At 29.4% G+C, this 14,713-nt stretch overlaps 5 protein-coding genes across 5 annotated transcripts, besides 2 other annotated features; 2 read left to right on the plus strand and 3 right to left on the minus strand.

Moving 5' to 3' along the window:
• The first annotated feature begins 975 nt into the window (after window positions 1-975).
• Window positions 976-1,018: a mobile genetic element.
• Window positions 1,019-1,302: 284 nt separating this feature from the next.
• Window positions 1,303-1,732: a mobile genetic element.
• Window positions 1,733-1,947: 215 nt separating this feature from the next.
• TVAGG3_0665520 (uncharacterized protein) lies at window positions 1,948-2,400 on the minus strand (the record flags this gene model as incomplete). The annotated part of the gene is made up of 1 exon (XM_001330160.1): window positions 1,948-2,400. The coding sequence occupies one exon, from the start codon at window positions 2,398-2,400 to the stop codon at window positions 1,948-1,950; it is 453 nt and encodes a 150-aa protein (XP_001330195.1).
• Window positions 2,401-3,718: 1,318 nt separating this feature from the next.
• On the minus strand, window positions 3,719-4,600 carry TVAGG3_0665530 (uncharacterized protein; the record flags this gene model as incomplete). Its single annotated transcript, XM_001330159.1, has 1 exon — window positions 3,719-4,600. The coding sequence occupies one exon, from the start codon at window positions 4,598-4,600 to the stop codon at window positions 3,719-3,721; it is 882 nt and encodes a 293-aa protein (XP_001330194.1).
• Window positions 4,601-4,980: 380 nt separating this feature from the next.
• Window positions 4,981-8,163, plus strand: TVAGG3_0665540 (uncharacterized protein; the record flags this gene model as incomplete). The annotated part of the gene is made up of 1 exon (XM_001330158.1): window positions 5,008-8,163. The coding sequence occupies one exon, from the start codon at window positions 5,008-5,010 to the stop codon at window positions 8,161-8,163; it is 3,156 nt and encodes a 1,051-aa protein (XP_001330193.1).
• A 403-nt stretch (window positions 8,164-8,566) lies between these two features.
• Window positions 8,567-12,861, plus strand: TVAGG3_0665550 (uncharacterized protein; the record flags this gene model as incomplete). Its single annotated transcript, XM_001330157.1, has 1 exon — window positions 9,902-11,722. The coding sequence occupies one exon, from the start codon at window positions 9,902-9,904 to the stop codon at window positions 11,720-11,722; it is 1,821 nt and encodes a 606-aa protein (XP_001330192.1).
• A 79-nt stretch (window positions 12,862-12,940) lies between these two features.
• Window positions 12,941-13,799, minus strand: TVAGG3_0665560 (protein domain specific binding; the record flags this gene model as incomplete). Its single annotated transcript, XM_001330156.1, has 1 exon — window positions 13,062-13,799. The coding sequence occupies one exon, from the start codon at window positions 13,797-13,799 to the stop codon at window positions 13,062-13,064; it is 738 nt and encodes a 245-aa protein (XP_001330191.1).
• Window positions 13,800-14,713: the final 914 nt, after the last annotated feature.

Here is a 14,713-nt window from a genome sequence, read left to right on the forward strand (position 1 = left end):
TTTTGTTTTCGTACTTAAGAATAAAGACACATATATTATAGTCATATATCCATCTGGTGGATACATGCTGTGGACATTGTGCACCTATATCGTCAGCATGAATGCGACAAAGTTCTGCAATTCTGTGCACATCCTTTACTAAACTTTGTAACTGGTTGTTCTTGCCAGCAATATATTGATAGCTGTTGTGGATTCTGTGACACAAACAGGGAATAAGCAATATCTTGTAGTATTTTGGATCTCTGTCATGATAGAATGAATCATTCCAAGTATCTTTGAAGCATTTTAACTGTGCTGGTCCTCCGTCAACTACCACACTACCTATCTTGACTTTCCTAATGTCAATTCTGTTAAATCCTGCTGTTATTGCGGATTTATAATCCTGACTTGTCTGGCCATCCTTCATATCTATCGCCTCTACTGGGTATGGCTTCATTTGCTCCAACGGATTTGTTAAGACAAAATCAAGATTGTGGTAATCATATGTCTTGCCTTCATCGATGGCGACACAAGTGTATGCTTTTTTGGCGAATTCGAGAACTTTAGCAAGGTGTATGCTGTTAGCAATAGCAATCATTCTATTTCGGATCTCATCACGTGTAATAGGCTTATATAATTTGTCAGCAAGTTTTTCCGGATTGATATTAGCTGACTGAAGTTGTTTGTATTTGTTCATCATTTGATATATTGTGAACATAATGAAAATCTTTGCAACATGCGTGAATTCTGGGTGTAATGCATGAAAATTCGGTTCACTTCATTTTTGACACTTTACATATCGGATGTATTATCTAAGAATTATATTATAAAAGTTCGTATAAAACGCAATAGAAGAATACAACACAGTATGGGTTCATACAGCTCTTAAAGATCTTTTCGGTGGAAAACCTACTCCAAAATCAATTTGGGACCAGGGTCCTAAATGGACAAAGGACTTAAACCCAAATCCTGAGTTCGAAATACAGCCTCGTAACTAAAATAAAGTAAAAATACGAATAAACATTTTATTATAATTTAAATAATTTTTTTATTCATAAAGTAATACGATATATAGCTAAGCTATGTAAGGATATTCTGATGCTGAGAGTTTAAGAACTTTAAATTACGTATAGAAAAAAAATTCATTTAATATTTTGTAACATTTTTTAAATTGATAGATAGTTAGATTTTGTAGGGAAGGTAAGATTCTTTGTGGTAATAATGGTCGTTGAAATTAAAATGAATGTAAGATTTGTGGAGAAATTGTATAAATTTGCATAGTGTTAGATTCAGAATAGGAGCATATGAGCCAGTGATTGTGTCTAATGTATAATTCTTACCCTTTCATTCCCTCGAGAAAGTTCAAAAACTTGGGTGCAATCAGTTCTGATTGCACCCAAGTTTTTGAACTTTGTATAAGGAATTGTTGGCTATGATGTACTGATCATGAATCAGTACATCATAGCCAACAATTCCTTCGCAAACAGCGGGAAACTTTGTCTGAATAGTTTAACATTCAGACAAAGTTTCCCGCTGTCAGAGAGGGAATGGAAGGGTAAGAGGTATATATTCATAATGTATACCTCTTACCCTTCCATTCCCTCGAGAAAGTTCAAAAACTTGGGTGCAATCAGAACTGATTGCACCCAAGTTTTTGAACTTTGTATAAGGAATTGTTGGCTATGATGTACTGATTCATGATCAGTACATCATAGCCAACAATTCCTTCCCAAACAACCCGAAATTTGTCTGATTCCACACTAATTTTATTAATTTATCTAAACTTCTATCCTCGTCTACAATTTAATCATCAATAATTATCTCTTGTTCTATTTCACTATTATATATATATATATTTATATGATTTGATTTAAAAAAAATAAATAAATAAATTAATAAATCATTTACTCAAATATATCAAAAGTTTTATTTTTATATATAAAGATAACTACTTTTAAAAAAAATACCCTATATATTTTTGCCATGTAAACTATTTTTGCCATGTAAACTTGTCACTTTTGTCAGAAGTGAAGTGAACCGAATTTTCATGCACAACACTGGGGATGCAAATGTGTCTAAGGCAAGGTTGAACTTACCGGTAAAAATGGTCATTTCATCGTATACATTCGATAAATCCAACATTGGATCATTTGGCTGTTTACCTTTATTGTAGTAGTCAAGTAATGTTTGCTGCGATAATGCTTCTCCGGCCTGGCATGTGTGAACATGAGTCTTAAGCCAGTTTTTATAATGATCCTCCCTTTGTTCTTGCATTGAACACCGGCAAACTACACCATCAGATCGTGTCACAAGTTCATTGCATTTAACATACCACTTGGGACTACCTTCATGTTTATATCGCATGTAAACATGTTGTTTCGTTTCAAGATCGGGATATGTTGTGAACCCGACTTCTTTCATTAATGAAGTGATTTCTTAAGTTGAATAAAAACAAATTTGATTGAAATTCATACAAAATTTTTTTTATCATTATTATTTAAGATGCTTTTTTATGTTGAATTGTTAATTTTTTTATTTCCACCTGGGATATTTTGAATTGGGCTAGCCCAATCCCACCTCTCAATTTTCTCTCAATTGGGCAATGGGGATCCCATATAAAATGTATTGTAACAAAATTTTACATGCATAATATAGTACAATTAAACAACATTCTAAAAATATTAAATTCACATCATTTACTTGAAGATTTTATATTTTCAACAAAAATTAATACAATAATTACATTAAATTGAGGAGATTTATAATATTTATTATAAATTAAAATATTATTACTCATTAATTTGTTGAAATATTGCATTTTAGTGGTAAAAATTAAAATTTAAGTTTACATGGAGAAAAAAAAATTTTAAATTCCAAAAAAAATTCAATTGGGATAACGATAGGGACAAAAATTTAGAATCCCCATATGCTTGGGATAAAATCACATGACTAATTCCAATCAAAGGTTTTACAACTTCAAGAATCAATACTGATCAATTCAACATTTCTCTATATGTTGATAATTCATTTTCTATATATGAGATTGCAAAACGAACTTCAGTAAGCAATAGTCAAAACTTTTCATCATCTTTCACGATTCCGATTAACACAACTCGTTATTCCAATGGAAATCACAGTGTTTATGCCATATCATGTGACAACAAAAATCGATGTTCACAATCAAACAAAGTCTTCTTTATCATCTATGAACATCCAGAATCATATTTCCCTAATATCTACAACTTCAAATATATTTACAAATGAAAGAAATGAAAATAATCTTCATTAACTTTTATATTTTATTTTTTATATATCTATTTAAATATATATCTATTGTATTTTCTATTTCTATACTTTTTCTCCAATTTAATTATTAATTATAAATTTTTGAAGATAAATTATTCTTAAATTTAGTTCTAACACAAGTGATAATGCATAAAATTGATATCTTATAAAAAGTATTAGGAAATTATGTGATTTTAACTTCAATTTTTTAATCGATACAAATATTTATCGGCAAATTGTCATTTTGGTTAGAAAAAATACAATTAGTTGTTAGACTGTAGCAGAATTTAGACATTATTTATTATCAACCACCAAAAAATTCAAATTTCATTTTGTTGATTACAGAGTAAATCACAATTCATTTATCGTATAAAATATCAGTAGATAAATATTAACGACTTTTATTGTAAAAAAAATTGATTTAATTTTCAATTTAGTTTTTAGAGACAATTATTTAGCCTCTTACGTGATAATGATGGCGGCGTTGTCTCTTATGTGTGTTCTTTCTTGGTCTTCTCATCATTTCCTCGAAGAGATCTTGAAGTTTTTTGGTTTCATCTACGAGTTTCTTTAAATCTCCATCTTCATCTCCATCTTCTCCTTCCTCTGGTGGTTGGACGAAGCACTTATCCTTAACTTGCTGAACGATTGCATCGAAGTCAACTCTCTTCTTCTCCTCGAACTTCTTGATGGCGTCCTTAACTTCATCAGCCTTGAGATACTTAACTAATGAGAGGTACTTGGAAAGGTGGGCCTTGATGTAATCAACATACTTTGTTGAGGCTTCTGAGAATGGGAATGTCATGGAGAAGTATTCTGGAGCAATGGAAGCAGCAACGCATGCGATCATCTCCTTTGTGATCTTGGAGTCTGCCATTGAGCACTTGACTTCATCGATCTTGCCATTGACCTCGTTGATTGTTGTAAGGCAGGCGAATGACTTATCGAACTTGTATGGAACAAGAACTGTTTCGTATTCGAACAAAATCTTCTCACTGGTAATGGTCTTTGTTAATGCAACAAGGAAGTTAACAGAGTTTCCTGTCTTAACACTGTAGCCATTGAAATAAAGCTTAATTGTCTTTGGATTTGCCCAGAAGCTAGCATCATAAAGGTATTCAAGCTTGGAGCTGAAGTCCTCACCTGGGAAGTAGTTGTTCAATTTTCTTGTGATTGAATTTTTAAGAGTTGAAAGTTGTTCAAGTTTAATTGGTGTTCCGTACTTAGAATTCATTCCTGTTGGAATAGAAATAGCATGCATGCAGTCTTCGACTCCAGCATTATATAAATCCTTTGGGATCTGAGTTAAGGTATGGAGAATACCTGCAAAGAACATTTTTTATTTAATGGCAAATGACAATTTTTTTGTCCAGCACTGTCATTTGACACCATCTGACAATAGCTTAAAAATGCAAATCAATTGTAAAAACATATCCATAACTTGGTGTCAGGACAAATACACACTAAATTTTAAGAGGATAAACAATCAAATCTGAAAATTTTAACCTTAAATTTTCGGAATCAAATGTATCGTTTGTATTCCAATTAAGTGATGAAATTAATTGCATTCCGTGTTCTAAGATTCTCCGATAAATTAAAAAAAATAATTATTACAATTTTGATATTTATGCTCAAATCATATCCATTTGTTTTATATCATAACGCTTCTTTTAAATTATTTGACTCTTATTTTATTAAATTTCAAAAATGAAATAATTTATAACCAGAAAAAGAAATGTTTAAATGCTGTTATTATGTTTTAAAGATATTACTCTCCAAAACTTCGAAAATGTCGAAGTCAGTGGAAAAATTCAAGTTGATTCACTCATTTATGATATTGAATCTGATTTATTCACACGTATACATGGCGATAATATCAGAATTGACAATAATTATCAGAACAACTCATATACAATCGGTCTTAAGAACACTGACAAAGCAAAACACGAAATCTCAGTTGAAATTAAACTCAAAATCGACTCCAATCTTTGCAATACTACACATAATGACGAATACTTTACTATATATAACGTATATGAGAGCCAAATTTTTGAAATTGACACTAATAACGCATATCTCACAATTAATGATAATGAAATTTTGATAGAAACACCCAAAAGGATTATTAATCCTCATTGTTATGACAAATTTCTCCTTTTCAAACTATTTAAAAGCTTTACTTACCAAAAATATCCAAAATATGTTCTTATTCCGTTATTTTCAAAGCAAAGTAACTATCCAAAATTGATTAATCAAATAGAAATCAAGTTTGAGTACATTCAGAAAGATTTTGAAGCTAGTAACATCACTAATAATCATTTTTTCATTGAATATTCATTTTCATCCCAATATTCATCAGACAATTCATTCTACTTCAAAGAGATATTTCTTAATAGATCTAACACATTTGTTTTAGAAATACCAAACAGAATAAATCTGAGAAACAATAAAAACATTCTTTTACGATTATTTGATATAGAAAACAATACAACAAGTCCATTCTCAGTAATCCCTATCAACAACAATGAAAATAGTGTTTCACTACAAAGGAAATTGTTAGAAGTTTATCCTTACATTAGATTCGATCAAAATAATATTTCGTTCCTTGAAGGAACTATTTCAATAACAGTAACAGGAACAATAGATAATGGTGATTTTGAATTTAATACAAAAGCTTACTATATGACAGTACGTTCAGAAACGGGTGATCTTGATAACTATCAATATGCAACAAAATTCTTTGATGAAACATTCAGAAACACTCATCCATTTTCTGTAAATATTCCAGTTAACAGTTACGAAGTTGGAACTCACAAGCTTTATTTTAGAGGTGATAGAGATGGAGTTCATGGAACAATTTATGAATTCCGCTTTACAGTAATAAAATATACAATTATTCAAAAATTTACAAAAAAAGCAGAATACAAATCTGGAATTGATGAGTATATTATATTTGGAATTACAATTTCATCTGAAATAAACAAAGAATTTTCATTTTCATATGGTATTGATTCATTAAGTACAAATACAACAATTTCATTAACAAGTAATCCACCACTATTGATGTGTTCTATTCCTCTTCCAACCCTGAGTATTGGAGATCATTATATTAAATTTAGAGTAGACACAATAGAAGATCAAATTCCATTTAAAATCATTGATAGTTCATCACCTGAGCTACAAATTTTGACAACAACAACATCATCTAATCCAATATTATATTACAAAGGAATAACAAATGAAATTTCAATTGAATATCAAATGCGAGATGAAGATGGAAAAGGAAGTTTTTCAGTTTATCATTCGCTTGATAACGGTGCATTTACAAAAATAGATGATTCATATAATATCAATGATGCATCATGGTATCGAAAATCTTTTAGTATCTTAAATTCATTAATTTCTCCATCAGATGAAACAGTTCATTCTATTTCATTTTATCTTAAAGATAACTTAGGAAAACAATCAACACATCAAGTTCTTTATTTCAAATATATGAACAATCCTATTATCAGTTTACAAGAAGAAATGAAAACAACACTTACATATCAAGTAGATCAAACAATTGATATCAAACTTATTTATCGCGATGCCAGAGGAAATGGTCGATTGACTATTTACACCAATATTTATGACATTAATAATAACAATAATATTGTTTCACAAAATAATTTACCAATTGATATTGATTCATCCACTGAAAAATCAACAACAATCGCAGTTAATATTAATAGATTAACATATGAAAAACAATATAAAATTGAAATCAAAGGAATTAATTCAAATTCTGAAGAAACAAATTATATCATTCATCAATTTATTATTCATCTTTCATCTCCAGTTTTAACAATCACAACAACACCACTTTTATCATACACTAAAACCAAAGACCAATTTATATCTATTTCAGGCAATGTCAAAGATAGTAATCTTGGTGAAGTAAGATTGCAATACAAATATGATAATAATAATGAATTTCAAGAATTTCATTTATTAAACATCGGAAGTGTTACCGAAACTAAATCATTTACAGAAAACGTTCCTATTGATCAAACACTTTCCGAAGGTTCACATTCATTAACAATCAGAGCCATTGATTCATACAATAAATACCATGAACTTTCACCATATCAATTCACTTTTAAATATAACGTTCCTGAACTTGAAATCATTGACAGTTATGATCCATCCAATCCACCACTATATATTAAAGGAATTAATGGTACTTTAAGTATCAATATAAAGGCGACAGACTATAACAAGGTTGAATCATTAAAGATCGATTTTTCAATAACTAATACAGATTACTATGGAACACCATTCAATATTCAAATGAAAGGCGAAATCAGTAAAGTGTTTCCATTAATTTTTGATATTCCTACAGCATTATCTGAAAATGTTTACTACCTTAAGATTTTGGCAACAGAAATTAATGGTAAAACATCAGTTGTAAAGTCATATCCATTCAATTTTACATACAACAGACCAGTACTGAAAATAATGAATCAAATCAAAAAATTATATTATAGAGATACAGATAAATATGTACATATTTCAGGCGAAGTTCATGATATAAGATGTAATGGAAGTGTGATTGTTTCATGTAATGTTTATGATACAAATAATAATGTTAATAGAAAAACTAATACAATTGTTGACATCAAACCAGAATGTTATAAAAGTTTTTATCTTCGAATCCCATTATCACATGTTTCTGATGGCCAACATCAATTTTCTCTTAGCTCAATTAACAATGAAAATGAAGAATCATATCCATTTTTATTCACTGCAAATATCTCTTTTCAATATCTTCCATCAAACATTGAGGAAGTTAAGAAGTACAAAGTTCGAACCAAATTTTCAATATTAGCAACTATTGCTTCTTTAACTAGAAAATGAATAAACATTTTATTATATTAATTTCTTAATGCTTTAATTCTTTCTCAAAAGGTAAATGAACCACCATTAGTGTAAAATGAGATGTCCGAATATGGTGATGAATTGCTGGGTAATGGCTACATTACCAGCATAAAAGCATTCTATTTAGTAGACTAGTTTAAAAATAGTTTCAAGTATTTTGTAAAGCTTTCAATCTTTAGAAAGAATTTAAAAATAAATACACAATATTGGAATGAAATAAAATATTTCTCACATCCAAAAATTTTCAATGCAATAATTCGAATTTCGAGGCATCTCATTGAAATTCTCGGCCATTTAAAATAAATATACTTTAAATTGTGCTATAAATAATGATTTCATATTTATCCGATAAAATTTCGGAAAAAAAAATTCTGATTCAACAGTTTTTCACAGTTGTAGTTGAATTTACAGGAATCAAAGATTAAAAAGGCTCAATGAACATGCTACTATTGTGTCTCAAGGACGTCATTTTCCAAAGCTTAGAAAATGTCGAAGTTAGTGGAAAATTTCAAGTTGATTCACTCATCTATGATTTTGAATCGGACATATTCAAACGCATACATGGTACTTATCTCAACATTAGCAGTGTTTATCGAAATGATTCAATTTTTGTCATACTTCAGAACAATGATGAAACAAAACACGATATTTCCTTTGAACTCACACTCAGTATCGACCCAAATATTCATGATACAACCCACAACGAAGAATATTTCAGTATATCTAACAAACTCGAAACGTATTTCTTTTTGGTTGAGGCAGCCAATGCATATATCACATATAATTACAACCAAATTGTTATAACACAGCATGTTAAAACAATTGAATGCCATAATACATCAGAAATACTACTTTTTAAACTTTTAAAATTTTTGAAGAAAGAACAAGAACCAAAATACGCAATTCAAGTATTCACCGGTTATCAACTCAATAATACAATATCAAACGATCACATGATACTCGAAATTAACAACAATAATGAAGATATTAATCAAATTCAAAACATTGATCAACATTTTTATATTGAATATTCTATTTCTAGTTTATATTCAGAATACAATTCATTTTATCTCAAAGAAATTCATCTTAATAATTCTAACACATTTATTTTAGAAATCCCAAACAAAATTCAGAGTTTGAAACATCAAAACATTTTCTATCGAATCATTGACATCAATTCACATACAATAACTCCAATTTCAATAATTCCAATATCAAACCATTATAATGATAATCCATTAAATTCAAAACGGAGACTATTGGCCGAGTATTATCCTTATATTAGATTCGACCAAAATTATATTTCTTTAGTCGAGGGAACAAAGACATTAACAATCAATGGAACAATTGATAACGGACAATATTCACATCCTACTGAAGCATATTATTCAAGAGTACATTCTTTAAGTCCACCATCAGATTCAGTTTATTTCTTTGATAAACATTTAAAGGTGTTGTACCATTTTCTGTGAATATTACTGTAGAAGATTATGTAGATGATTCGTATACTCTATATTTCAAAGGAGTGAGAGATGGTGGATATGGAACGATATATGAATTTTATTTTGTTATTGAACCTAGAATTATAGATCATTATTATTACCCACATATAACATTTAATCAAAATATTACAACTTTTGAAGTTGATACGCAATCAATAACAGTTACTGGTTTGATTGATAATGGACAATATTCATATAATACTATTGCTTACTATATGAAGAAATACTCGGAAGGAACGCAGCCAGCTGATGCAACTTATTTCTTTGATTCAACATTCCGAAACACTAATCCATTTTCTGTAGACATTCCTGTTTCTAATTATGCTGTTGGAATATATAAGATATATTTCAGAGGTATTAGAGATGGATCTTATGGAACAATATATGGGTTACGTATTAAAGTTTTACCTTATCAGAGTGCAGTAATCAAATCAGTAAATATGATAAGAACTACGTATAAACCATCTTTTGATAGCCAAATTGACTTTGATGTGACATTTTCTTATTGGGCGAACAAGCCATTTAATTTTTCATACAGCTTTAATTCTTCAAACTACACAAATACAAAAACAGTTTCTTTAACAACTGATACTGAAACAAAATCCTTTTCAATTGCTCTTCCAAATCTAAATATTGGACAACATTACATTTACCTCAAAACATACACAACAACAGGAAAAACTTCAACGAGTAGCATTTCATTTAACATTGTTGAAAATTCAATTCCTGAAATTCTATTTTCAACTTCATTAACATCATCTAATCCAGACATATATTATGCTGGAATTACTAATTCAATCACATTATCTTATAGTATTCGTGATACAAATGGAAGATTATCATTTGCTTATTCTATGGATAACGGCGCTGTAACAAAATTGGATAATATCTATACAATCATAGACACAAATTGGCATCTAAAATCAAATAGTATATCTATAAGTTCTCTTAGTCCATCAGATGATATAGTTCATTCAATATCATTTTATCTAATTGATGATACTACACAAGAATCTACACATCAGCAATATTATTTCAAGTATATTTACAAACCAGAAATCAGATTTAATGGAGAAATCAAAACACCACTAACATTTAATGTTGACAAAACAATAAATATCAGTCTGATTTATCATGATCAAAGAGGAAGTGAAACATTTAAATTCATTACATCTATATATGAAAATAGCAACTTTGTTTCTGAAGAACAAAGCTCTTCATTTAATATTGACTCAGCATCTGATATTTCTAAATCAATACCAATTAATATTTCCAAATTAACATATGAAACTCAATATACAATGAAGATCAAATCAAGAAATTCAAAATATGTTGAATCTGATGAAATCACAAGTCAATTTATCATTCAACTTTCATCTCCTATTATAGAAATCAGTACAGAACCTCTTTCATCATATGCTTTGAACAAAGATCAAAGCATTTATATCACAGGAAACATAGAAGACACAAATTTTGGTGTTGTTTCATTAGAATATAAATATAATAATGATAATGATTTCATACAATTCAATTCCATAAATATAGTCGATATTGATGAATCAAAGTTCTTTAGTAACTATATTCCTATTAAACAAAGTCTTTCTAAAGGGGATCATATAATCACAATCAGAGCAATTGATTCATACAATAAATTTGATTTAAAAGTATTTAGTTTTAAAATAATATTATCGAAACCAGAGATTGTGGAATTTAGTGTAATGAGAGAATCTAATATTTATGTAAATAAAGTCAATACACAAATTCCAATTAATTTATCATTTGTTGATTACAATGGAAATGTCAACCTTGATATAAAGTATCAATTTGATAATTCTGAAATAATAACAATACAAACAATTAAAATCAGAAATACAAGTATTATCAATTATAAAAATGACATTCCACTTCCTTCTTTAGCAGAAAAGGATCACACTCTTTTCATCTTTCTTGAAGATAGTTCTGGAATGACATTTTTATTTAGGAATTATCAATTTGATTTTAAATACAATCAAACAGAAATTCAAATCAACCAATAATATGATCAAGATGATCATCCAATTTACATGAAAGGAATTAATAGTAGTTTCACACTCAATTTGAAAGCAATTGATATAAATCTTGTTGAATATTTCAAGATAGTAATCTTGGTGAAGTCAGATTACAATACAAATATGATACACAAGAAGAATTCGCAACATTTAAAAGAATAAACATCGAACATGATAGTCAAACCGAAATATTCAGTTATGATATCCCTATTGATCAAACACTTTCCGAAGGCTCACATTCATTAACCATCCGATCCATTGATTCATACAATAAATATCAAGAACTAACATATCAATTTACATTCAATTACAACACCCCAGAACTTGAATTTGTTGATCATTATGATATATCTAACCCACCTATTTACATTCGCGACATCAATGATAGTTTAAACATCAACATGAAAGTCACAGATTATAACAAAGTTGAATCATTAAAAATAGAATATTGGATAGCAAATACATATTTTAATATAACATTTAATCAAGCTATGAATAGTGAAATCAGTCAAACCTTTTCTTTAAATTTTAATATTCCCCGAAACTTATCACAAAATATTTACAAATTAAAGATATTAGCACGAGAGGCAGGAGGGAAAGAATCATTAGAAGAATTGTATATCTTCAATTATGCATATAATAAACCAATATTAAAATTAACAAAAGAAGTCAAATCATTATATTATAAAGATACCGACAAATTTCTTCATCTTTCAGGTGAAGTTACTGTTTCATGTTATATTGATCATACAAACAACAATACTAACCAAAATACAACAATTGATATCAAAGGAGAATGTTATGAAACATTCAATCTTCTCATTCCATTATCACCTCTTTCCTATGGTCAACATCAATTCTCTCTTAACTCAATTAACAACTTTGACGAAAGATCAAATCCATATTCATTCACAACAAACATCAGTCTTCAATATCTTCCATCTAACTTTGATGACAATCCTAATTTTGGAAATGTCTTTGATATTATTCCTTATCTTACTTCTTATCTTCTTGGAAACTAATAAATTAAAGAAAGATATCTTTATTCATTACTTTTTTTTTGTATTTTATATCTCCAACATATACAGGTAAATGAATTAGAAATATCGAAACCAAATCAATCTAGGAATAATTCATATTGACCAAACACTTTCCGAAAGCTCATATTAGCAATCTGATCTATCGTTTCATTAACTTTCATAATATCATTTTGCATTAGAATCAAAATTTACTAATGTTTATATATAAAACAGATATTAGTGTTCCTGAAATTTTTCAGCTAACAATGGTAAAAATTTGAAAAAAAAAGCCGAAAATTAATTTTTATTTATTCATTAACTGGTTCTGAGTCGGTTTCCTCAAGAGAAGACTCCCATAGTTTTATGTTTTCGTCGAGAAGTTTAATAATTTGGGCAGCTTCCTCTCTTGATTTTTCGGAATTTTGCTCAATAATTGGAGCATATGTTTGGTATGTTTCTTGTGCAATTCTAACTGCATCTGTTTGTTTTTTAGCGTTTTCGAATAAAAATACAGTGTAATTGAGTATTAAACCTAAAGAAGTTGGTGAATATGATTGAAGATTCTGTTTGGAAACTTCAAGAGCCTTTTTGTAAGACTTTGTAGCATTTTCTAATGATAATTCAAGGTCATGTCCTGTTTGAGCTTCGCATATGTAACGATAAAAGTCAGCCTTGAGCTTCTGATAAAAAACAACAGACTCAGGGTCTTCGACTTTTGGTAAAATAACTTCATCAACGAGATTTATTAATTCAGTGCAAAATCCAACTAATTCGTTAATAAGCTCTTCTTTGATTTTTTGGATTCTCTCTTTGCAAGGAACTGTTAATCCCTCCATTTCATCTTCTTGCTGCATTAAATGTCTTATTCCTTGACGGCGTGAAGTAATTAAATTTTTATATCCAACTGATAACAAAGTTCTCTCGGAAGTATCCAAAATTGGATTTAACTCTACTGCACGTTTCATATAATTAACCATTTCTTTGGCCTTGCTTGGTGTTTGGCCAAGAATTTGAGCCATCGTTACACATTGATCTCTTTCACTCATGAGAAAATGAATAATAAATTTGATCCAAAGCTGCTCATGAACTTTAAAATCCAGATGAAACCATTTTATTCACTTTGATTAAAGTTTTGACATTATTGATTTCACTTCATTAAAAAAGATTTACTAAAAAGATTGTCAATTTATAAAAATAAAAGGTGGAAAATAAAATATCCAAAGTTGAAATGCAGATATTCAGCCAATAATTTGAAATCTAGATGTTTGGAAAAATATATTGCCAACATTAGTGCTTCTAATAGCTTGATATTCAGCTTGTGTTATATTGACGCCCACTCCATTAATTTTTGATATTCGAAATTTTAAATGTATATCTAATAATAAAAAATGAATTACTGGGTATAAAAAACATTTTTATACTTTTCAAATAAAAATATTTCTTTTATTTAGAGATGCGAGTTTCCGAATTTTTTTAGCCCTGGGATGTCATAACCGCTGCGGTTTTGTAAAATTTGGGATAAATTTTGACAATCCATTTTTTGTGGGATGTACGTTTATATCAATTTGCTCGGCGTTTGCCGAGCTATTGTACAATCCTACTCGAATTCATTACGCAGCCCTGGTCACTCAAAGGCCAGGGCATACAATTACAAAATAGTAGAGTGAGACTCTTCTAATTTCTTCCAATCACAAGGAAGATCTTAGAAGAGCCTCACTCTACTCGAACACATTACGCAGCTCCTGCTCAACAATGAACAGGTCTTACCACTTTGAGAGGCTTTCGCTCGAGTTCTGATGCAGATCCCAACGCGAGCGAGAGTCTCTCAAGCAAGCTTCTAATTCGTAGCTAGAGTTTCACTCTTATGAACTGGCAGCCAAATTGAGTGACTTTCGCTCGAGATCTAATGAAAAATCAGAACTCGGCCAAAAATTGCCCAAACAGGCTTGTAATTCGTAGC

Source organism: Trichomonas vaginalis, chromosome III (assembly GCF_026262505.1).
Source record: "Trichomonas vaginalis G3 chromosome III, whole genome shotgun sequence".
Lineage (NCBI taxonomy): Eukaryota > Parabasalia > Trichomonadida > Trichomonadidae > Trichomonas > Trichomonas vaginalis.